Below are 19,519 nucleotides of genomic sequence, written 5' to 3'. Positions count from 1 at the left end.
CTTGGTTTGAAACAGATGAGTGTTTGCCAAATTTTGTCTTTAATCTACACTGCCATACATTTAAAATTGAAGTTGTCCAAGAGCTTAGTGAACAGACAAGATTAGTCATGATTTTGTTATGAATTCTTGGCTGCAAGACAAACCAGGCATAATGTGAATGCATTGCTGGTGTCAGAAGATGCCTCCTTCCACCTCTTAGCTTCATCTGTCTCTTTATGTGAGTCAATAGGATTTTTTGCTATCAGGTTGCCCCAAAGATAGTTTGAAGGTGACAGTGTGGCACTATTAGCTGTTTACTGGCACTGTTGGCATAAATTTTTGAGGATAGAAAGGAGTATTCTGTGACTGTTACGTCTGAGTGTTACAAGATCATGCTGAACACCTTTCTTCAAAACAATCTTTCCAAATATCATTAGGATTAACATTAGTTGAGGCATATGGTGCAAGAGAGCAACTTATACACAGCATTAGCCAAAAAAACCCCTTCCCATTTCTCCCATCTGGTCACCCCAAATATTTGTCTAGTTCAGCCGTAAAATTTATTAAAGCTAACAACTTCCACAACAACAGATGGAAGTCTGTTCCAGCAATCAACTACCCGCTGGCTAAAGGCAAACTTCCGCACATCTATTCTACAACTGTCTTTCCTCAGTTTGAATCTATGCCCCCTCAGGTTCTAATCTAAGCAAGCGGAAGAATCCCATCAGCATTGAGCTTGCTCAAACCATTGTTAATGATCGGTAGTTTTAACAAGGTGGTGCCAATGCACACAGCGTGGATATGTATGGCAACTCTGGATAACTTTTCCATTCAGATTGATTACTCACTTCAAAGACATCAGTTGGCCTACCTACTCATCTGATTTTTTGAGTACCCAGGATGTGAATAAACAGTAATGCTCAAGGTACTCCTTAAAAATGGGAATGCATTTATATGTAAGTAAATTTTGTAAATTTGCTTTGAAAATTTATTTAACTTTAAAAACTCTCAAATATTTCTGACACCTTGTATTCATCCTATATTTTTCAGAATTGCTAGTTAGTGAAAAAAGTATTAAATAAAATATTTTTTTATATCTTGAATCTCTAGTGCATGAAACCAGATGAATACTGTGTAAATTATAGTTTGAAACCATTTTTGGATCGCTCCCCTGGAAAACATGTTAACCTACAGGTCCGTGGACCATTACATGTTGTGCCAAAATCTCGCTTAGACAAAAGCAAAGGTATGTGTGTGTTTTTACATATATATTTGCAGAAATGTTACGAATAGTAAATGTAAAAAACTATAATAGAACAAATACATAGTTTGGTTTCCTTTTATTATATACATGTATATTTCCATGTTGGGAAAAACCTTTTTGAAAAATGTATACTAGAAAACAGGTAACCTGGGTTATTAAATGAGTAATAATGGTTTTCTAGGAATAGCTTACTCATTTTGCACTATTAGAATTCAAAAATTTATCAATAAGCCATTACTTCTATGAAGAAAAAAGGAAGAGATAAACATTTTCTTCTCAAAGTCTAATTTTCACAATTGTAGCATAAATAAGGTTTTCAAAGCCATTTTCAAAGTTAGGGTGATATCTTCTTCTTCTTCTTTGGTCCTTAGCTGGCAGCTGGGGGAGGCGGTTGGCCACGCAACCAGTATGCTGCTGTAGGTGCCGCAGGGTTTCGGACTTGCTCTGTGATGTTCTTCCATACCTTATGATCAATGGCATCAGTCCTGGCCTGGTTAAGGTCGAGACGTCGGCTCTTCAAGTCATTTTCCACTTGCTTGGCCCACGTTTTCTTAGGCGCGGTCCGTTGGATGCTCCATTGGGTGGGTCGTTGTCTCCAAAGGAGTCTGGATGGTATTCTGTTCATGCCCATTCTACATACGTGGCCAAACCATCTAAGCCTTCGCTTCTGGATTTGGTCGGCAATGGTTGGTTGCTGTTGGCATCTGGCGCGGATGGTATCATTAGTGATGCGGTCGCGAAGAGAGATGCCCAAGATCAGTGAGCAGTACCATTAGTGAGAATTGCTTAAATTTTGCCCCAGCAGTCAGTTAAATTCACCAAGCGGTGTGCCCATTCGATAGGCCCTGGGGGGAACACTGGAATTCATTTTGCATCAGGACAGTGCACTGGCACACACATTTGTGACTTGGGCAACACTGCCTGACTGTGAGTTTGAGCTATCACAGCATACACCCTATTCACTTGATTTGGCTCCATTGGACTGTTCTATGTTTTCAAACCTCAAAAAGGACTTGAAAGGACAGAAATTCAATAGTGACAGTGCTGTGATGGATGCAGTCAGCAACTGGTTTTTTGATTAAAAATCTTCTGAATTTTAGTTGAGAGGTTTACAAAAGCTATTGGATTGTGCCAGAAAAGATGTTGACCTAAGGGGGGGGGGATTTGAAAAATAAATGGTTTTTCATAGCTTTCCAGCTTCTGTGAGAGGCTAGAAACTTTTCAACTTTCTATGTCATATATATATATATATATATACTGGCACTCAATTTTCAGTAGCTAATTCTTTATAAGTGGATAAAAGTCAAACCCCAGGGGTTCACATCTGGTGAGTATAGGCTTGGCAAACCCAGGGTTCTGAGCTGGATCCTGGGTTTGTCCAGGACCCTGGATAAAAAAAAATATATATATATATATATTGATATATATATATTTTTTGGTTGGTTGGTGCAGCATAAGCCTCGGGCTTCCTTGTACCATATTTCTAATAATAAATAAATAAATAAAAAATAAAGATCTGCCGCAGGCATCGCATTTGGAATACCTCAAGTTTGTTCAAATCTAACTTGAGACAAATCCATGTTTCCGATCCGTAAAGAAGAATGGGCAGGATCAAAGTCCGGAAGAGTCGGATTTTAGTCTTTGTGGAAATGTTGGTCCTCTTCCACAGACACCATTTGAGCGAGGCGAACATAGGGTGATATCACTTGAAAGACCAAGCTGAAGCATTGTCTTTCAAGTGATACCACCTTAACCCCTCTAATCAAAGACAGTTTTTTAATATTATTGATATATATATCAGATGCTTTCTAATATTGTTGTCATCTATGGGGCCACCTTAGAATACTTTTAGTATTTTAAAATTAATATTCTATACCAAATTTTAAAATTAGTGTTAATATAATATAGATGCTAAGTTGTCTGTACATAGGACCAAGTAAATTTAAATTTGAGTTTTTATATGTAATCCAGTATAGGGGTAAATGTACAGGCAACTATCGAAATACTATTGATTGTATATATGAACTGTCTCAATATATAATAGTGTGGCATCCTAAAGAGATACCATTCCCCATATATCAGCCAATTATTTGTAACTATAATGACTAAAATATGTATATAAGATGTAATTTTTTCAGTTAACCTTAATGGGCAAAATATAGTTTTAAAACACAGCCATTTCCTGATCAGTATAACACAATATCCAAGACTGTCATTAGCACATAGAGGAAATTGCACTCCCAGATAATCTGAGTACACATGTTATAATCTTCATTCATATACTTTTTACTTTCCTTTAACTATTTATTTCAAACACTCTTAGCTGTTATGGTTACTAAAGGCAGGAGTGTCTATTTATACCAGATTAAGCTTCTGATCCAGAATCTAAACTTTGTTAATGGTCATGTGGTTGACTACTGTTTTTGTGGCCATGCCGTATAGAAAGATTACTCACTGTCTCTCTTAACTGTCTTTGAATGCATTATGACTCACTACTCATTAATCTGAGTAGTGTACATTCATTACTCAAAAATATGATTTTAAAAATGCATCATTCTTTTAAGCTGTACTACAAGTCTTCAGTGAATACCATCAACTTCTCACTTTTCTTTCATAAAATTTGATTCCACATCACTTCTTCTCCACCTTGTTAACTTTTATTGATGCCATAAACTTGTAGTATGACCAAGTGGGGGCACAGTTGTGCTGAGGCGAAAAATATCAAATGATGCAAAAAAATGCACTGATATATATTTTTTTTTATAAAAAAAACAATGAAAGTTCTAGATAAATTATGATCAAATAAATTTCCAAAAAAATGTATTAATTGAGATATATATATATATATATATATACATATATACACAGTGGGGCCTCGTACCATGAACCGGTTCGTGGTACGAAACGCGATTTTCCATAGTATCCTATGGGAAATAAATTAATTGGTACCAGACCCTCCACAAAAAAAAGGCCACCATTTACATACACTATTTATTCTTCTTCATGGTTACAGGTTCTTCATGTTCAGAAGCTTCAGTTTCTTCAAGTTCTTCTGCTTTTTAGCATTGAAGAATCTATCCAGTGTTGATTGCTTTTCTCTCTTTTTAAGGAGGCTCCTGAAGTAGTGAAGTGCCATGTCATTGTAGAGGTCCCCCACTCTGTGTTGGAGTGCCACTCCAACACCCTGTTCTGAAGCTTCTTCCAATCCTGAAGAATCTCCTTGATAGTAGCTGAAGGCATTGGACCTTTGGTGATGTTTTCCTCTTTCTCCTCCTCTGAGGAAACATTTTTTTTCTGTTTCCCCAATCTGATGTTTATGCAGCTCCTTCAGTTCTTCCATGGTCAGCTGCACTTCATGCTCCTCTATTAACTCCTCCACATCTTCTTCTTCCACTTCCAAGTCCAGGTCCTTAGCTGCTGCCAAAATTTCCTCCATGACTTGGGCTCCATTATCAGATTCTTCTCCTTGAACACAGGCTGGCCACAGGTTTCTCCAGGCAGAGTTCAGGTTACTGACTGACACTTCACACCAAGCTTTTTCTATGAGTCTAATGGTGTGCACAATGTTAAATTCTTCCTTACAAAATTTCCTCAATGTCATGAAGCTGGAAGCATGGCAAACTTCAGAGAACCTGGTGAAAAGTGCTTTGGTGTAGAGCTTCTTGAAGTGTGCTATGGCATTCTGGTCCATTGGCTGAATTAGAGGTGTAGTGTTGGTAGGTAAGAAAACAGTCTTCAGGAAGCTGAACTCCAATTCCAGGGCATCTTCTAAATTAAATGGATTGCCAGGTGCATTATCTATGGTGAGGAAAGCCTTCAGTGGCAAGTTCTTTTCCTCCAGTTATTTCTTCATTGTAGGTGCAAAGACTTCAAGCACCCAGTCCTTGAAAAGAAGGTTAGTAACCCAAGCTTTTGGGTTAGATTTACAGTAGACTCCAAGTTTACCTTTGACAATTTAGTACTTCTTAAATGCTCGTGGTGTTTCAGAATGATACACCAAGAGAGGCTTGATCTTCAGATCTCCACTAGCATTGGCAGCAAAGAGGAGGGTCGGCCTGTTCTTCATAGGCTTGTGGCCTAGCAGAGCTTGTTCTTCCTTCATGATGTAGGTTTTACTGGGCATTTTTTTCCAGAAAAGCCCAGTTTCATCACAGTTGAAGACCTGTTGTGGTAGGCCTCCGTAGCCGAGTGGGCAGGAGCGGGAGTGCAGTAGCACACGCTCTTTGAGTAGACCGGGGTTCAAGCCCCTGATTGCTGAATACGGTCGATCTGCCAACCCGCACTGGACCAGCGTGGCAGATTATGGTCCATTTCCCTCAGCATGAATTGTTGAGGAGGCTTCCACCCTGCAGTGGGTTGATAATGGCTGTACTTTACTTTTTTTTTTTTTTTTGTGGTAGATATCCTTCATCTTTCATGAGCTTCTGAAATTTCTTGGCAAATTTATCAGCACTTTCTGCCTCCCCATGCCTTATGACACTGTGAATGCCAGTCCTCCCCTTAAACTTCTCAATAGATGCTTGCCTTAAATTCAGATTCTTCAGAGCTTGGCTCTGGAGTTTTTTCCTTCAGGTCAGCATAGATATGCTTGGCTTTCAGACAGATGACTTCTTTGCTGATGGTATCTCCTGCTATTTGCCTTTGGTGGATCCACAGTAGCAGCAAATTCTCCATTTCTTCAATGATGGGGTTTCTGGTTACTCCCTTTGCAACCTCAATACTTAATTACTCCCTTTGCGACCTCAATTCTTGATGGTCTCCTTGTTCTTTAAGATGGTTCCAATGGTGGATTTGTTGACTCCATATTCAATTGCCAGATCAACTACCCTAGCTCCTTTTTCATGCTTGGCAATGATGTCTTTCTTAGTTTCAATAGTGATTTTCTTGAGTGTTTTCTTGGGCTGACTTACACTAACACTTTTCTTAGGACCCATTTTTTGAATCTTTTCAAAATCTTTTTAAAACTCTTTTCAAAAGAAACTTTCAAAAAACAAATTTGGAACTTTCCTGAAACAAAAGAAAGACATGGTGAATAAAACAGAATGTCTGTTGTGTTTGTATTAACCACTTCCCTGATTATCCCAAATTAACTCGGGTTAGCATTTTAATGTCATAAATTATTATCCCGAGATATCTCGTGGTCTTGTATGAATTTGTGTTCTTTCAATACTTACCCGAGTGAAACCATCAGAAGCAGTGAAGGGTCACCCGAGTGAAGCCATCGGCACACGGTAAAGTAATGCAGTCATCGCAATATGGCTCTTGGGGCCATTTGCCTGTCTGCGCATTTCTTGGAATATTTTTGTCTGAGACAAGCAGATGACGCCTGCTGATACCTTGCATATTGTTGTCGCCTGGTGTTCTTTCCTGAGCACTGTGCTGCACGAGGTTGTCTGTTTTGTTTTCAAGAATTAATTATGGATAAGAAATTATGGAGAATTAATTATGTATAATGACTGAAGAATATTGCAGTTCTGATCAGGATAATAATTCTAGGAATATACAACATCGATTTTTTTTATGCCATATTATCCAGCATAAAAGCAATAAAAATCATTATTTAAAAAAATTAGTATTTTTTTGACATGAAAATAGGGAAAAATAGTAAGGGAAAAGTTTAAAACCCGGGCCCACGAACCTGGGTTTGTAGTACGAAAAGTTTGTCGTATGGGGTGTTCGCTGTATTAGGCCCCACTGTATATATATATATTGTTCTTTATTTTATATATATACAATAATGAGGGATTTAAGGCATTTCCCATATATTGATATTGAAATTTGTAGATGACATGAAGATCAAGAGGTTGGTTAATAATGTAAGTCAGGCTGAGTTCTAGAATGATTTGGATAGGTTTCATGGATAGCTGGAGAAATATTTCAAGCTGAAAGCTGTAAATGAGGAGAGAAAAGACTTTGGTATTATGATACAATCAGACATGATGGTTACATTGTAAGGAGATGGCCAGCGATGTATGCAGCATACCTAATAGGGAAAGGGTTATTGTTCTGTTATCAAGTCAGTAGTGAGACTGCATTTAGAGCTGAGCTTTGAGAGAGGATCTAAAGATAGGCGACTTATTTGGTGAAAATAGCAAATGATATCCATATGAAAAGAGAATGTGAATTGGTTGAAGAGTTTATAAAAGTAGATGTCTCAGGTGGACCCGGATGCAATTATAGTGTAAAAGATGCTGAGGGAGCAAAATGAATGGTGGAGTTTTAACATTGAATGGGATGCAGACCAGGAGGTAAAAAAAGCAAACAATTCAGGAAAACAATTGATTTGACCTTTGTTTCAGCAGCAGCATGGATGCAGCCATGCAGCCAAAAATTTGGCTTCTTTGTATCTTTAGGCACACTGCTATATTATATAACAATAGGCTATAAATTAGGTAACATAACTATCAATTAAGTTGCACTTCAAAGTTTTTCCAAATTCCAAAATACGGCAGTGACACACTCTTCCCTGCTTTCCATGGTTGCCACAATTTTGGACAAACATACTTTGTAAATGGTACATTAAATACTGAAAATATTTCATTCTCATAATCGCTTTGTATTAATATCTTCTATAAATTAATTACTTAATCAGCTACTTCTTTGGTAGGTCCATTTTTCTTTGGTACTTCCTCTGAGAACCAGCCTCCTGTGGATGTTGCAGATACAAGTGGAATATCAAAAGTCAGTGAAACCAGTAATCAGAGTAAAGAGACAATTACCCAACAAATTATACTTTTGGGTTTGTCTACCGAAGCTGTTGTAGGGATAGCTTTTGCCTCCTTTGTGATTGGCACTGCTCTAATGGCTATTCTTTGGCTGATTCATCTCCGAACAGGTAAGCACAGACATAATGGCGATAGAGGTTTTGTTTATCAATATGGAGATTCTTACCACATAAATAAAAACATTTTCATTAGATCAATATATTACAAATATATTAATTTGCTAATACATGTATTAATGAAAAATTTATTTAAACAGCTTTTCATTACGTATGTCTATACACTGAAAGTCAAGAAATTTTCTTTTGAATATTATAATGAACAATATTTTAAAGCTAGCTATACGCAAAATATGTATATAGTCATAAAATGGAAATATTTTTGTTGAAAAACTTTTAATTCTTTCAAAATTAAAAATAAGTGAAAACAAAAAAAAAAAGTAAAATTAGTTTTAATTCATTCTTTGAAATGTAAAAGAATATTATATTTTTGTGTTCAAATAAAGGCAGCATTTTTCTCAAAAAGAGATAGGGACTTTATGAGCACCCTATATGTATTATTAATTATACTATCAGTATAATTATTTTATTTTTCTTTTGTTTTTATTACTTTATTGTTTTCATTTATTTCTCTTTACTTTATTACCATTACCTCATTACGTTATTGTTTTCTATAACAGATTGCTTACCGCTTTTATAAGGTAGGTCAATATATATATATAATTTAATATACAATTCACTTTGAATTATACAGGGTGTCTCAAAAATATTGGTACAAACGTTTAGGGGAGGTAGGTAACATCTAAAGGAATATGAATCGCATAGGAACCCATAACCGGAAACGTCACGGTAAGTCGATACACGGCGCTGTTCATCAGTTCACGAGAGGGAAAATTTCTGGTTTACTCATTCAAACAGTAGGCGCTGCACGAAGAGCATGCATCGATATACGAACTGTGAGCCGGCAGACATGCACCTAGTGTATGGATTAGCAGAGGGCAATGGACGAGCCGCTCAACGAATTTATGGAGAACGCTTCCCAGACAGACATGTACCAGACCACCGTTTGTTTGCATGTGTGCATCAAAATTTGTGCGATTATGGGGTCATTTAGAGGTAACAGGAGTAGTGCAGGCAGACCACATTCCACGCAAACTCCCACTATGGAAGAAAGTGTGTTGAATGCCATCCAGAATAATCCTACTACCAGCACACGTGCTGTTGCCTCTCGTTGCAGTGTACAGTGTGTCTGGCACAACGATTCCTTACACCCCTTTCATATCCAAAGGGTTACTACTCTCCCAAGATCATCCTGCATGTGTGGCTTTTGCGCAGTGGTTTCTTCAAGAAAGTGTTCAAGACTTGAATTTTCCAGCCTATGTTTTGGTCATGGATGAGGCTTATTTCACTCGGGAAGGCTTATTCAATCGGCACAATGCTCATGTGTGGGCCCACGACAACCTTAACGGTGTGCGCCCCTATGCAGCACAACATCGCTTCGCAATAAATGTGTGGGCAAGTATAGTCGGTGACTGCTTAACCGACCCATACCTGTTACCATCCCGCTTGAACTCCACTAAATATCGGATCTTTCTTGAACAAGTTCTATCAGGGTTACTTGACGATGTTTCAGCAAATGTGAGATACAACATTTGGTTTCAACATGACGGGGCGCCTGCCCATTATGGAAGGTGTGTTCGTGACCATTTGAACAGGCGTTTTGGGCGTCGATGGATTGGCCATGGTGGACCCGTTGCCTGGCCCCCATGCTCACCTGATTTATCAAGCCTTGATTTCTTTCTGTGGGGAGCCCTCAAATCTATCGTGTATGGATCGCCTGTGGAGATGGAAATGGATCTCATGGCAAGACTCGTCTGCGCTGCTGCTACTGTCAAAGAAACTCCAGGTGTGTTCAACCATGTCCACCAATCCATGCTGCGTTGGTGTCACACATACATGCATGGTGTCTCATGGTGGAACCTTCAAGCATCTGTTGTAACGTCATAAAATGCATCCATCTCGTACTCCATTGTTAATATTATGTCAAATAAATGTTTGCCACTAATTACTGTCTTGTGTCATTTCTGCTTCTTGTGCCTCTGCTACTACTTTCCCGTGACTTTTCTGGTTACAGGTTCCTATGCGATTCACATTCCTTTAGATGTTACCTACCTCCCCTAAACGTTTGTACCAATATTTTTGAGACACCCTGTATATTAAATCACCTTTAGGTGTGGATTAAAGGCCACCTATTATATTAGACTCGCCTACCTGATATTTGCTTAATGATCTTTATTCAATTTCCAAAATTCTGAAAAACCTATAGACTATGTTAACAAACTTGACACTTAGTGAAACTATATAAATGTGACCGTGTGAAAAGCAGTACATGTAAATTGACAATTTCAACTTTTAGCAGTTGGCTTTGGTCATTTTTTGGTCAAATAAAAACATTATGGAAAATTTAAGATGTTTGAATTCAAAAGGGTAATCATTGGGAATGGTAGAGATACATGGTATAAAAATATTCTGTCCTTTGGAACAATACAATAGCTTTTTCTTTTTGTCTGATTTTGCTCTGATACCTTTGTCAGTTCTGTCCAGATAGGTCATAGGTCTTGGTTTAACGCTGCTTTGTTTCATCATTAATACTTTGATGTCAAGGTGATAATTTTTCACTTTAATTTTAATTTTTGTTTTCTGCATATATATAAGTGATGCTGTTTGTGTTGAAGATCTTCAAAATGCTACATCAAATTCAAAAACGAGTCAACTTAAGCTGTTATTAAAACTTGGTTTTCTTATTCGGCTTTCTTCATCAAGTGACACATTTTTTCCCTCTTCACTTACTTTTCAACACAAAGGACAAAATCAAAATCAAATTATTCACATCAAGGAATATGCATCTTATCTCCTTGCAACACAATTTAAGAAATGCCAAACAAGTTATGTACCATGTTTGGATAAAACATTCCAGTGCCTTCACTATCAGACATGATGTCATGTCTGATAATGATGTCATATGAATCATCTTTTCATCATTGCACCTTCAAGCTATAAAAGTAGTTATGTGCACAAGCTATAAAAAGCAGTTATGTATGATTTAATATACGTTGCCATAGCTCTCTGTTCATTGGTTTAAAAGTACCTAAATCAGTTTTGTGGGTGATTTTTTTTTATTACCTAGTAAGCCCACCTATTAATCTGTAATGCTTAATCTTATTTTCTGTTATATCTGATATTAAATTTCACACTGCAGGCCTTAAAGAATTCTATTAATGAAAGTCACTTATGATGAACATGTAAATTACCAAAACAAACTAAATATTATCTGCTATTAGTATTTTTTTTTATTTTTTTTATTTTGTTTTTAAAATAAAAACCAGATAATTATGATCCAACTTTTTTAAGGAATTTTATATTATATTAAAAATGAGTAAACATTATTGAATTATATGATGAAACAGCCTTTAGATTTCTCTCTTTGTTTTTTTTGTTTTTAATGTTTGTTCCTATATCTAGGCTTGTTCTTGACAAAATTCATAATTAGCCGATATATAAAATCTCTGTATCTGAGTGGTCAGGAGTGCGAGTGCAGTAGCACATGCTTTTTGAGTAGACTGGGGTTCAAACCCCTGACTGCTAAATATGGTCGATCTGCCAATCTGCACTGGACCAGCATGGCAGATTATGGTCAAATTTCCCTCAACATGAATTGTTAAAGAGGCTTCTATCCTGCAGTGGATTGATAATGGCTGCAGTTTACCTTTTTTTTTACTTTTTTTTTTTTTACACCTATATATAAAATATATTAATACAGCATTAAAATTCGTTTTATACAGAACAGTCTTGCAAGTGGTGAATCTAATCTCACTTTTCTCAGATTAACTTCTCTCTTTCTGGATTTGCAGTTCACTTATATCTTTAGGAAGCAACCCTTGTAAATGATAAGATTCTGCTCTATAAGTTGCAATATGGTAACTGGTTTCATGCACAAAGCATAAAAGGAACCACAAAAATAGCCAATAATAATATATCTATAGATCTGTTTGAATAGTCAATGCTTCTCTTTAAGTTGCCTAAACAATTAAAAAGAAACCTTTCCTTCATCTGCTTCTATAGACCCATAGAAATTTGAGGATCATTATTAGAATTTTTGGTATTAATGTGAAATTTAAATTTTCATGTTAATAGAATTTCTATTATATAGAACTGTAGAAAGAAGGTTAAATTTGTTCTATAGAAACAATTTTTTCAGAGTGGGTGAAAAGTACTTACTCACATATTGGACACTTATTCAGTAAGTGATGATGACACCAAAATGTATTAACTTTATTAAATGTTATAAGATTGTTTCAATAAATACCCTAAATATTCCGCTTATTTAATATTTTTTTGCAGACCCAATAAGGCAAGGAAGAGCCCAACAGAGAAATATCTCTTATCCTCATCATCCCCATCATCATCATCACTCAGGCTATGATCTCTCAGGACACAGTGGTAGCTCAACACCTAGCTCCCAAGCACCTATGACAGTACATGTTTGCACGTGATTTAAATCAAGTAACTGTTAATGTGACACACGATGCAACCCACAGCTTAAGCATTCTTCTCCAATGCCACAAGTACAAAAACTGTCAATTCATATCAGTCTCAGCATGTCAGCAAGATTGTTAACTTATGACTTCAGCATGCTGGCATGCATCATGAGGAACTGCTAAAGTGGAATACAAGACTTAAATTCACCTCTATATCCTTTGTTTTTGTTGATTTATTTTTATAGGATGTGTGTGTAAACACACACACACACATACACCAGTGGGAGAGTGTTTGTGTGTGCATGTGTGCAGGCATACATGTATACTGGCTCATTGGTAGTAGTCTCCATTCCACTACATATTGTAAATAATATGTGCTAATCAGCCTCATTTTTTGTTATTGTTATGTAGGCAACTTGGTTACGCCTAATTCTCTCAGGTACTATTTGTTAGAGGCTAATGTACACAGTTTCTGAATGTAGTCATTTATGTGTTCCTATCATATTTAACATAGCATCTTCTTATTATCTCTCCTCTCTCCATTAACACCAAAAACTTTCTCTCTCTCTAAATTTAGTGTTGAGGTTGTAGGATGGCTTTTATACTAAAGCCAAAATCAGGTCAAACTACAGTCAAGTTGTGGGTTTGTTGCACTTCGTATTTTATATTATAATAATATATATATCTAGAATCACTAAAAAAAAAACAGTATATAATCTGTGAAGATTTAGCTAAATGTTCTAACTAGATACATAACTGTATGTCAGTAGATCAAAGTTATTGCTCAATTCAGTTAATGCCAGATAAATGTCTTGTCAATAACATAGTATTGTCTGGTAGAAAATAAAGATTAAAAATAAAATAGAATTTTGATACAAATAAGTAAAATTTTGCAAAATGTGTGTATCAGCTTAATTTAGAATCAGTTAAATCAACTTCTTGGCAATAATGAATTATGCATGATAATTAGCAATTTCTTCCATTCTATTATATTTAATTAATCTGTCTTTTCAATATTTAAATTTGTATTTACATTATATGAAAACTTATTTTGTATGCAAATTATTATTCCTAATGCAGAATTTAGGAAAAATATATCTAGCATTCAAGTTGCTGCAGAGTGTTGTTAAGAAAATATGACTGTACTTTACACTTTTCTACCTAAAAGTTAAAGGAATTAATATTCCAATTAGTAGTGATGTAGTAATGTTAGAAAAATATGAAATATAGTACAAAATTATAAGTATGGAGTTTGAATATTTGTATATTTTTCTCTTTATGTAGTTGTTTCATTTTTAATGTTAGACTAATTTTCAGATTGTGCCATAGACTTTATACTCTCCTAAATTATTTAGTTTTACTTTTTTTTGCCAAATGATAGTGCCTTTCTTTGCTTTCCTTTTAGTTTCTTTTTTTAAATAACTTACTATATATATTTTGCAATCGAAGTAGATGAACAAAAATTAGATACTTGATATAAATAAATATGTAGATATATATACACATATAGTAAGATTATTTTAATATATAGCAGCATTTTATCTGATCTATTGGAGAGTAACTTATGCTAATTTAAAAATAAGCAACAGTAAGGCTTAATTTATTAAGGGACCTGCCATTAAAACTTTTTAGGCAAGAAATAATAAAATGCCATAATACCAAACCTAGGAAATTGAATACATGTAGTTTTTATGAATATCTTAAGGGGAAGTTAATTTATAATACATTTATTTAATTCTTCCATATTCATCAACTACAGAAAACTATACAGAAATAAATTGTTCTGTATAGTTTTTAATGTTTATATTTTTTGTTATATTTTTTATATCATGTTTTAATGAAAAACTTTTGTCTGGTGAATGTAGGTAGGGGAGCAGATATCCTAATCCATGTATTATTAAATCACTTAAATTTTTAATTTCTATGATTATATAAATGTGCAACATAAAAAAAAGTACTTCCAGTATTGTTTATGTTTGACACGTCTAATAGAGTTAGTGAGTCCACTTAATTATAAACTAAATATAACACTACTCATTTTATAAATACTTTACCTTCAGATTTAGAGTATCCTTTTGTTACTGTGCTTCATAATTAATGATAACTGTTGAGCATTACAAACCATACCCTTCAAGCTTTTTGATTGCATTATTATTGATATCAGTTATTTGATTTATAAGTATAGCAAAGCTTGGATAATTCAAAATTTTTAAATTATTTTAAAAATTTTCCCACTGAACTTCCTAATTTGTATCATAAAAATTAACTTTAATTCAAAGTTTGAATGTTGGATAAAGGGACATTGGATAAATTCGAAGCCAGTCAGTCAGGAAGGTTGTTCACATTGGGAATTTGTTACACTGCATATGAAAGAATAAAAATCAAAAGGAATTTAGTTTTTATTAAATTTACACTAAAAACAAGAGTTAAAACATTTGCTGCTCATAATCAAGCATAACATGAAACAAATTTCTGCAGTTTGTTCATTTATTCTTTTCTATTCAGCACCCTGTATCCCTTCTGACACCAAATACGGAGGATGCGGAAAGGTCAAGGAATGACCACTGCATATCCCGGAGCAATATGGCCTTAGTTGCTAATGCTCCTAAAAACCAAATAACAAACAAACAAACAAACCCTTCTGACACATTAAGAAACTCATTAACAAGAGTAAACTGTTAATCTTTAATTAGCACCATCAACAATAGAGTGAAAACTTTGCAGTGCTTAAATGTATGATAGTTATTTTAAGATTAATTATCAATAACTATGCTATAATTGAGGCAGGCAAAGAAAAATGTATATGATATAAACACTCAGTTAATTGTGTATTAAGATCTGCTCCAAGGTTTATAGATAAATACTATGCATAAAACAAAAAAAGTGCAAGTTGGAGATAACAGATAACAAAAGGTAATTTTTTCTTTACTAATATCATATTACTACTAGAGAACACATTTGCAAAATTTTGTCAAATTAAAAATCCCATACTCATTTCACATTCTTACAAAAAAAATGAATAAATAAAATGGAATCCAAAATAAATCTGCCACGTCTTCAGCTTTGAATTATTCAAGTTCTACTGTATAAAATAAAAGGGACTATATTTCTCTGAATTATAAAAGTTGGAAGAAATTAGTATTAGTAATACAAGAAAGCAAGCTTAAAAAGCATCAGCCAAAAAAAAAAAAAAAAAACATATACGCTTCATCCATGCATACCTTCAAAGAACAAGAATTTGTCTAGTTCTTCCTTGGATTTATTCAAGCCACCCTCTTCCAACAACAGATGGAAGCTTTTGCCAACAATCAACCACCTGCTGGCTGAAGGCAAACTTCAACATGTGTCTATTCTGCAACCATCCTTCCTCAATTTGAATTTATGCCTCCTCATGTGTATAGTCTAAACAAGAGGAAGGATCTTATTAGATTGATCTTTAGATCCATCCATTAAAAAAGCTTAAATACCCCACTCAGAAGTGTTTAAGGCTTTTTAATGGATTGATATAAATATTATGCTTAATTATCTAAATTAAGCATGATCTTCAGCTAAATGCCAGCACTTTTCACTTTTATTTTTCATTTAATTGTATCTCCTTCTTGACATGCTCTGGAAAAGTGTTTTGCAAATATTTTGAGATTGCTAATGATGCAGTCCAAAACATTAATTTTGTGTTCTTAAATCATCCCTCATGGTAGAAAATTCTCTTTAATCATGGTTAGAAGAGTATAGTGATAAATTTATTGCCTTCCAAGATGAATTTTTGCATTGTTCCTTGTAATGTAATTTGAAATTCCAATGCATGCATTGTTGACTATGGATAAATCTGTCCACTGCAGACAAATAAATGATGATTTGTGAATTGCAAATGAACTAAATTTTTAATTATACACATTATAAAGCATATGAAACTAAAATACAAAACTGAATCCTCCCATGGAGAAAATGCCACTTATTTTGAATTATATGTCACCTAATTCAATAATTTGCATCACCTATCTAATTAAAAAGATTTTATTTAAAAAAAAAATGGCATTACTTTCCAATTACCCCTCATAATAATAAAAATCATAAATCAAATAGAACCTCACACACAGAAGTTGACCTTTCTGTATCTTGCTCACTCACTCAGTCAATAAATCAAATCAAATTGAATTGAAGTTGTTTATGAGTCCAATATTTGAATATGTAGAAACAAATCACAACAAAGCTCTTTAACAAAGAGCAATGCAAATAAGCATTACTCTGCGTTTTTGTTATAATAATTTTGATGCATCTAGGATGATAGCGTTATTAATTCTGATATTAATATTTCACTGAACTATAGTTTCATTGTTTTCATTTCATACTATAATTTGAATAATGTGAATCAACAATAATGCATTAAAAACCATGGATTTAGCAAAACAAAGATTTAATTGTTTCTTATCAACCACAATAATTTAACTGAGGTAAAATATACACACCTTTAATTTCCTCGGTAATTCAACAAATCGTAATCTGACAAGGAGATTTTGTTCCCTGGCACAAACCATGTTTATATACAGGCTGAATGTATTATTATAGATTGATATTCCTATTAATTCCAATTTTAATATTTCATTGAACTATAGTCTCATCCTTTCATTTCATAATATAATTTGAACAATGAACCAACAATAATGCATTAAAAAAAAAAACAATGGACCTAAAAGGCAAACCTTAACTAAACAAAGATTAAGTTGTTACTTATCAAAAATATTAGAATTTTTCTTTAATTTTTGAAAATCATTTTAAAAATTTCAAGAAATTTTTAAAAATTTAATTCTCTAAAAATTAAGAAAATTCCTTAAATTCAGGTTTCATTTAGTGACTACTATGTGTTGCATGACTTTACTTGGTAAGTAAATGATAGCTTTATAAGTTAAGCTATGTCATATTTGTTAATTGGATAGACTTCATTAAAAATTATAGAAGTCTAAGTCCACTCTGCTGATTTCTTAGAAGTTAAGCTCTAATTCAATTGACTTTACTGAACAGCAGGAGCTTTGCTAATCCCATGAATTCTGTAAAGATTTGATATCTTCCTGAATATTTAGTTTAGTATGCAACAGCTAGGCCTTGAACTGCTACATGTCATTTTTTCCTAAACATTAGAATAATTATAGTTAAAAGAAAATATTACCGGTTTCCAGTGTATCTAATCATGTTATGGTAATAAACAAACTTAAGAGTTTTTCTCCATATAACCTTTCATGAATTTCTTCTAAAAGTGTGCATATACTTCATTAATGGTAGGCAATATGCTGAGAAAATTATCTTTCAAGCATGTTAGATGTGTAAGTATTGTTAGATTTCCCTCTCCCACTTACAAATGTTTGTGGTATATAATGCCACTGTAGAGTAGATATATTGTATTTCAGTATTGCTAGATATTTATGCTAGATGAGGCTAGATAACCACTGCTATCCAAGATGGATTCTATTTGTAGTTGATGGTGCATAGCAAGTAATATTCATAATAATTATTATTAGTTATTTTTATTAAAATAAAAATGCTTAGTAATAAGCAGCCTCTAACTTTCATGTTATTCTGAAACTTTTTATCTTAACAGATAAAAAAAAAATACAATAGATGAACTATATTTAGAAAATACCCATATTCTGTAGTAATGATAATAAAAAATTATTAGTTATTATATATACAGTACAAATAAAGGGCTTGTAAATAAATTGTATAGATCGAAAAGCATCTCTTCATTAATTCATTTACTTTAATGAGCAACATATAATTTTATCATGGCCTATAGAAGATAAAAGATTTAAATTTTCTTTTACTTCATACAATTTTATAAAACTGTCCAGTTTCTTAAAAAATAATCAAAAGTAGTATATTCTTTAAAGTTGTCGCATATCATTTAAGTTCAATTTTTATTTCGTAAATAAAAATTTTGATAAAGCCCAATAAAAATTAATAAATTCATTTTGATTTTATGGATGGTATGAAAGCATTTTAATATAATGGATTAAATGCTTTCATTTTCATGGTAAACAGCGTACATATATATTTAATGTTATCAGCTTATTTATCCAGGATATTTCAAGTGTAGTATTATTAATATATATATATATATATACACTGTATATATATATATATATATATATATATATAGTATATGTGGGTGTACAATACTGCAAATTTGTTCTTCGTTGTAACTATATATATATGTAAGTTAGTCTTAACTGAGTAAAATAACTTTAATTTAATTACTGTTGTAAGTATTGAACTTGCATTAATGGAGTATATGTTTTGTGTATCTTGCTGTAGTTCAAATTTTATTTCATAAATAAAAATATAGCATGATAAATTTTTTAATTATTTTGAAGGAACTTGAAATACTTGAGTAGCCTGTAAAAAAGAAAGTATTTCTTCCCTTAAGGTTTATACCTCTATATTAGGGAGGCGGGGAAAGTCATGTTAAATCATGTGAACTGTTCATGCAGGAAAATAATTTTTATATAAACAAATAAAAATATTGATTGCAATTTTATTGACTGCCAGTGCACTTATTAATATGATTGTCTATTGACTATTTCTGCTTGTCGATTATATATTTTTGCTTATCACTTAGAGCAAAATAGTGAACTATAAATATTATCAAATAGTATACTAACAAAGTTAAAAGCATCTAGTTGGTATTATTAAAAAAATAACTAAAAAAAAAAAAAAAAGAGTAGAATTATATTGACAACCAATAAAAGATGCTCTTTAGATATAAAAGTATAATGTGGGGGGGGGGTTAAGAAAATAATTAAAGTTGTTTGTGTGTACCTACATGAAAAAATACTTAATTTCATTAGGTCTAAAGATTAAACTTCTTGTTTGGGGTAAGAACAGTTCATTAATCTAAGCTATTTGTTAGTATTCAGATAAACTCAGTCTCTAGTTCTGTAGCCTTTGTTTATAATTAAATGTTTTAATGGGAATGATTAATGTTACCTATTTAGGATAATGTAGAAACAGTGGAAAAATCAAAAA

General features: G+C 33.4%; 1 protein-coding gene across 1 annotated transcript in view; it reads left to right on the top strand.

Annotated features, from left to right (window-relative positions):
- The window catches only part of LOC150087761 (transforming growth factor beta receptor type 3-like), a 371,467-nt gene extending 358,351 nt beyond the window's left edge, over positions 1 to 13,116 (top strand). Inside the window, exons 16-18 of the mRNA XM_090369867.1 lie at positions 1,090 to 1,225; positions 7,851 to 8,078; positions 12,366 to 13,116. Coding sequence (XP_090225993.1) covers positions 1,090 to 1,225; positions 7,851 to 8,078; positions 12,366 to 12,517 — 516 coding nt within the window. The 3' untranslated portion in view covers positions 12,518 to 13,116. The remainder of the gene's footprint in view (positions 1 to 1,089; positions 1,226 to 7,850; positions 8,079 to 12,365) is intronic.
- The last annotated feature ends 6,403 nt before the right edge of the window (positions 13,117 to 19,519 follow it).

This window comes from Mastigoproctus giganteus, chromosome 3, assembly GCF_048544385.1.
Source record: "Mastigoproctus giganteus isolate SK-2022 chromosome 3, ASM4854438v1, whole genome shotgun sequence".
Classification (NCBI taxonomy): domain Eukaryota; kingdom Metazoa; phylum Arthropoda; class Arachnida; order Uropygi; family Thelyphonidae; genus Mastigoproctus; species Mastigoproctus giganteus.
This window is presented reverse-complemented; position numbering and strand designations above follow the sequence as displayed.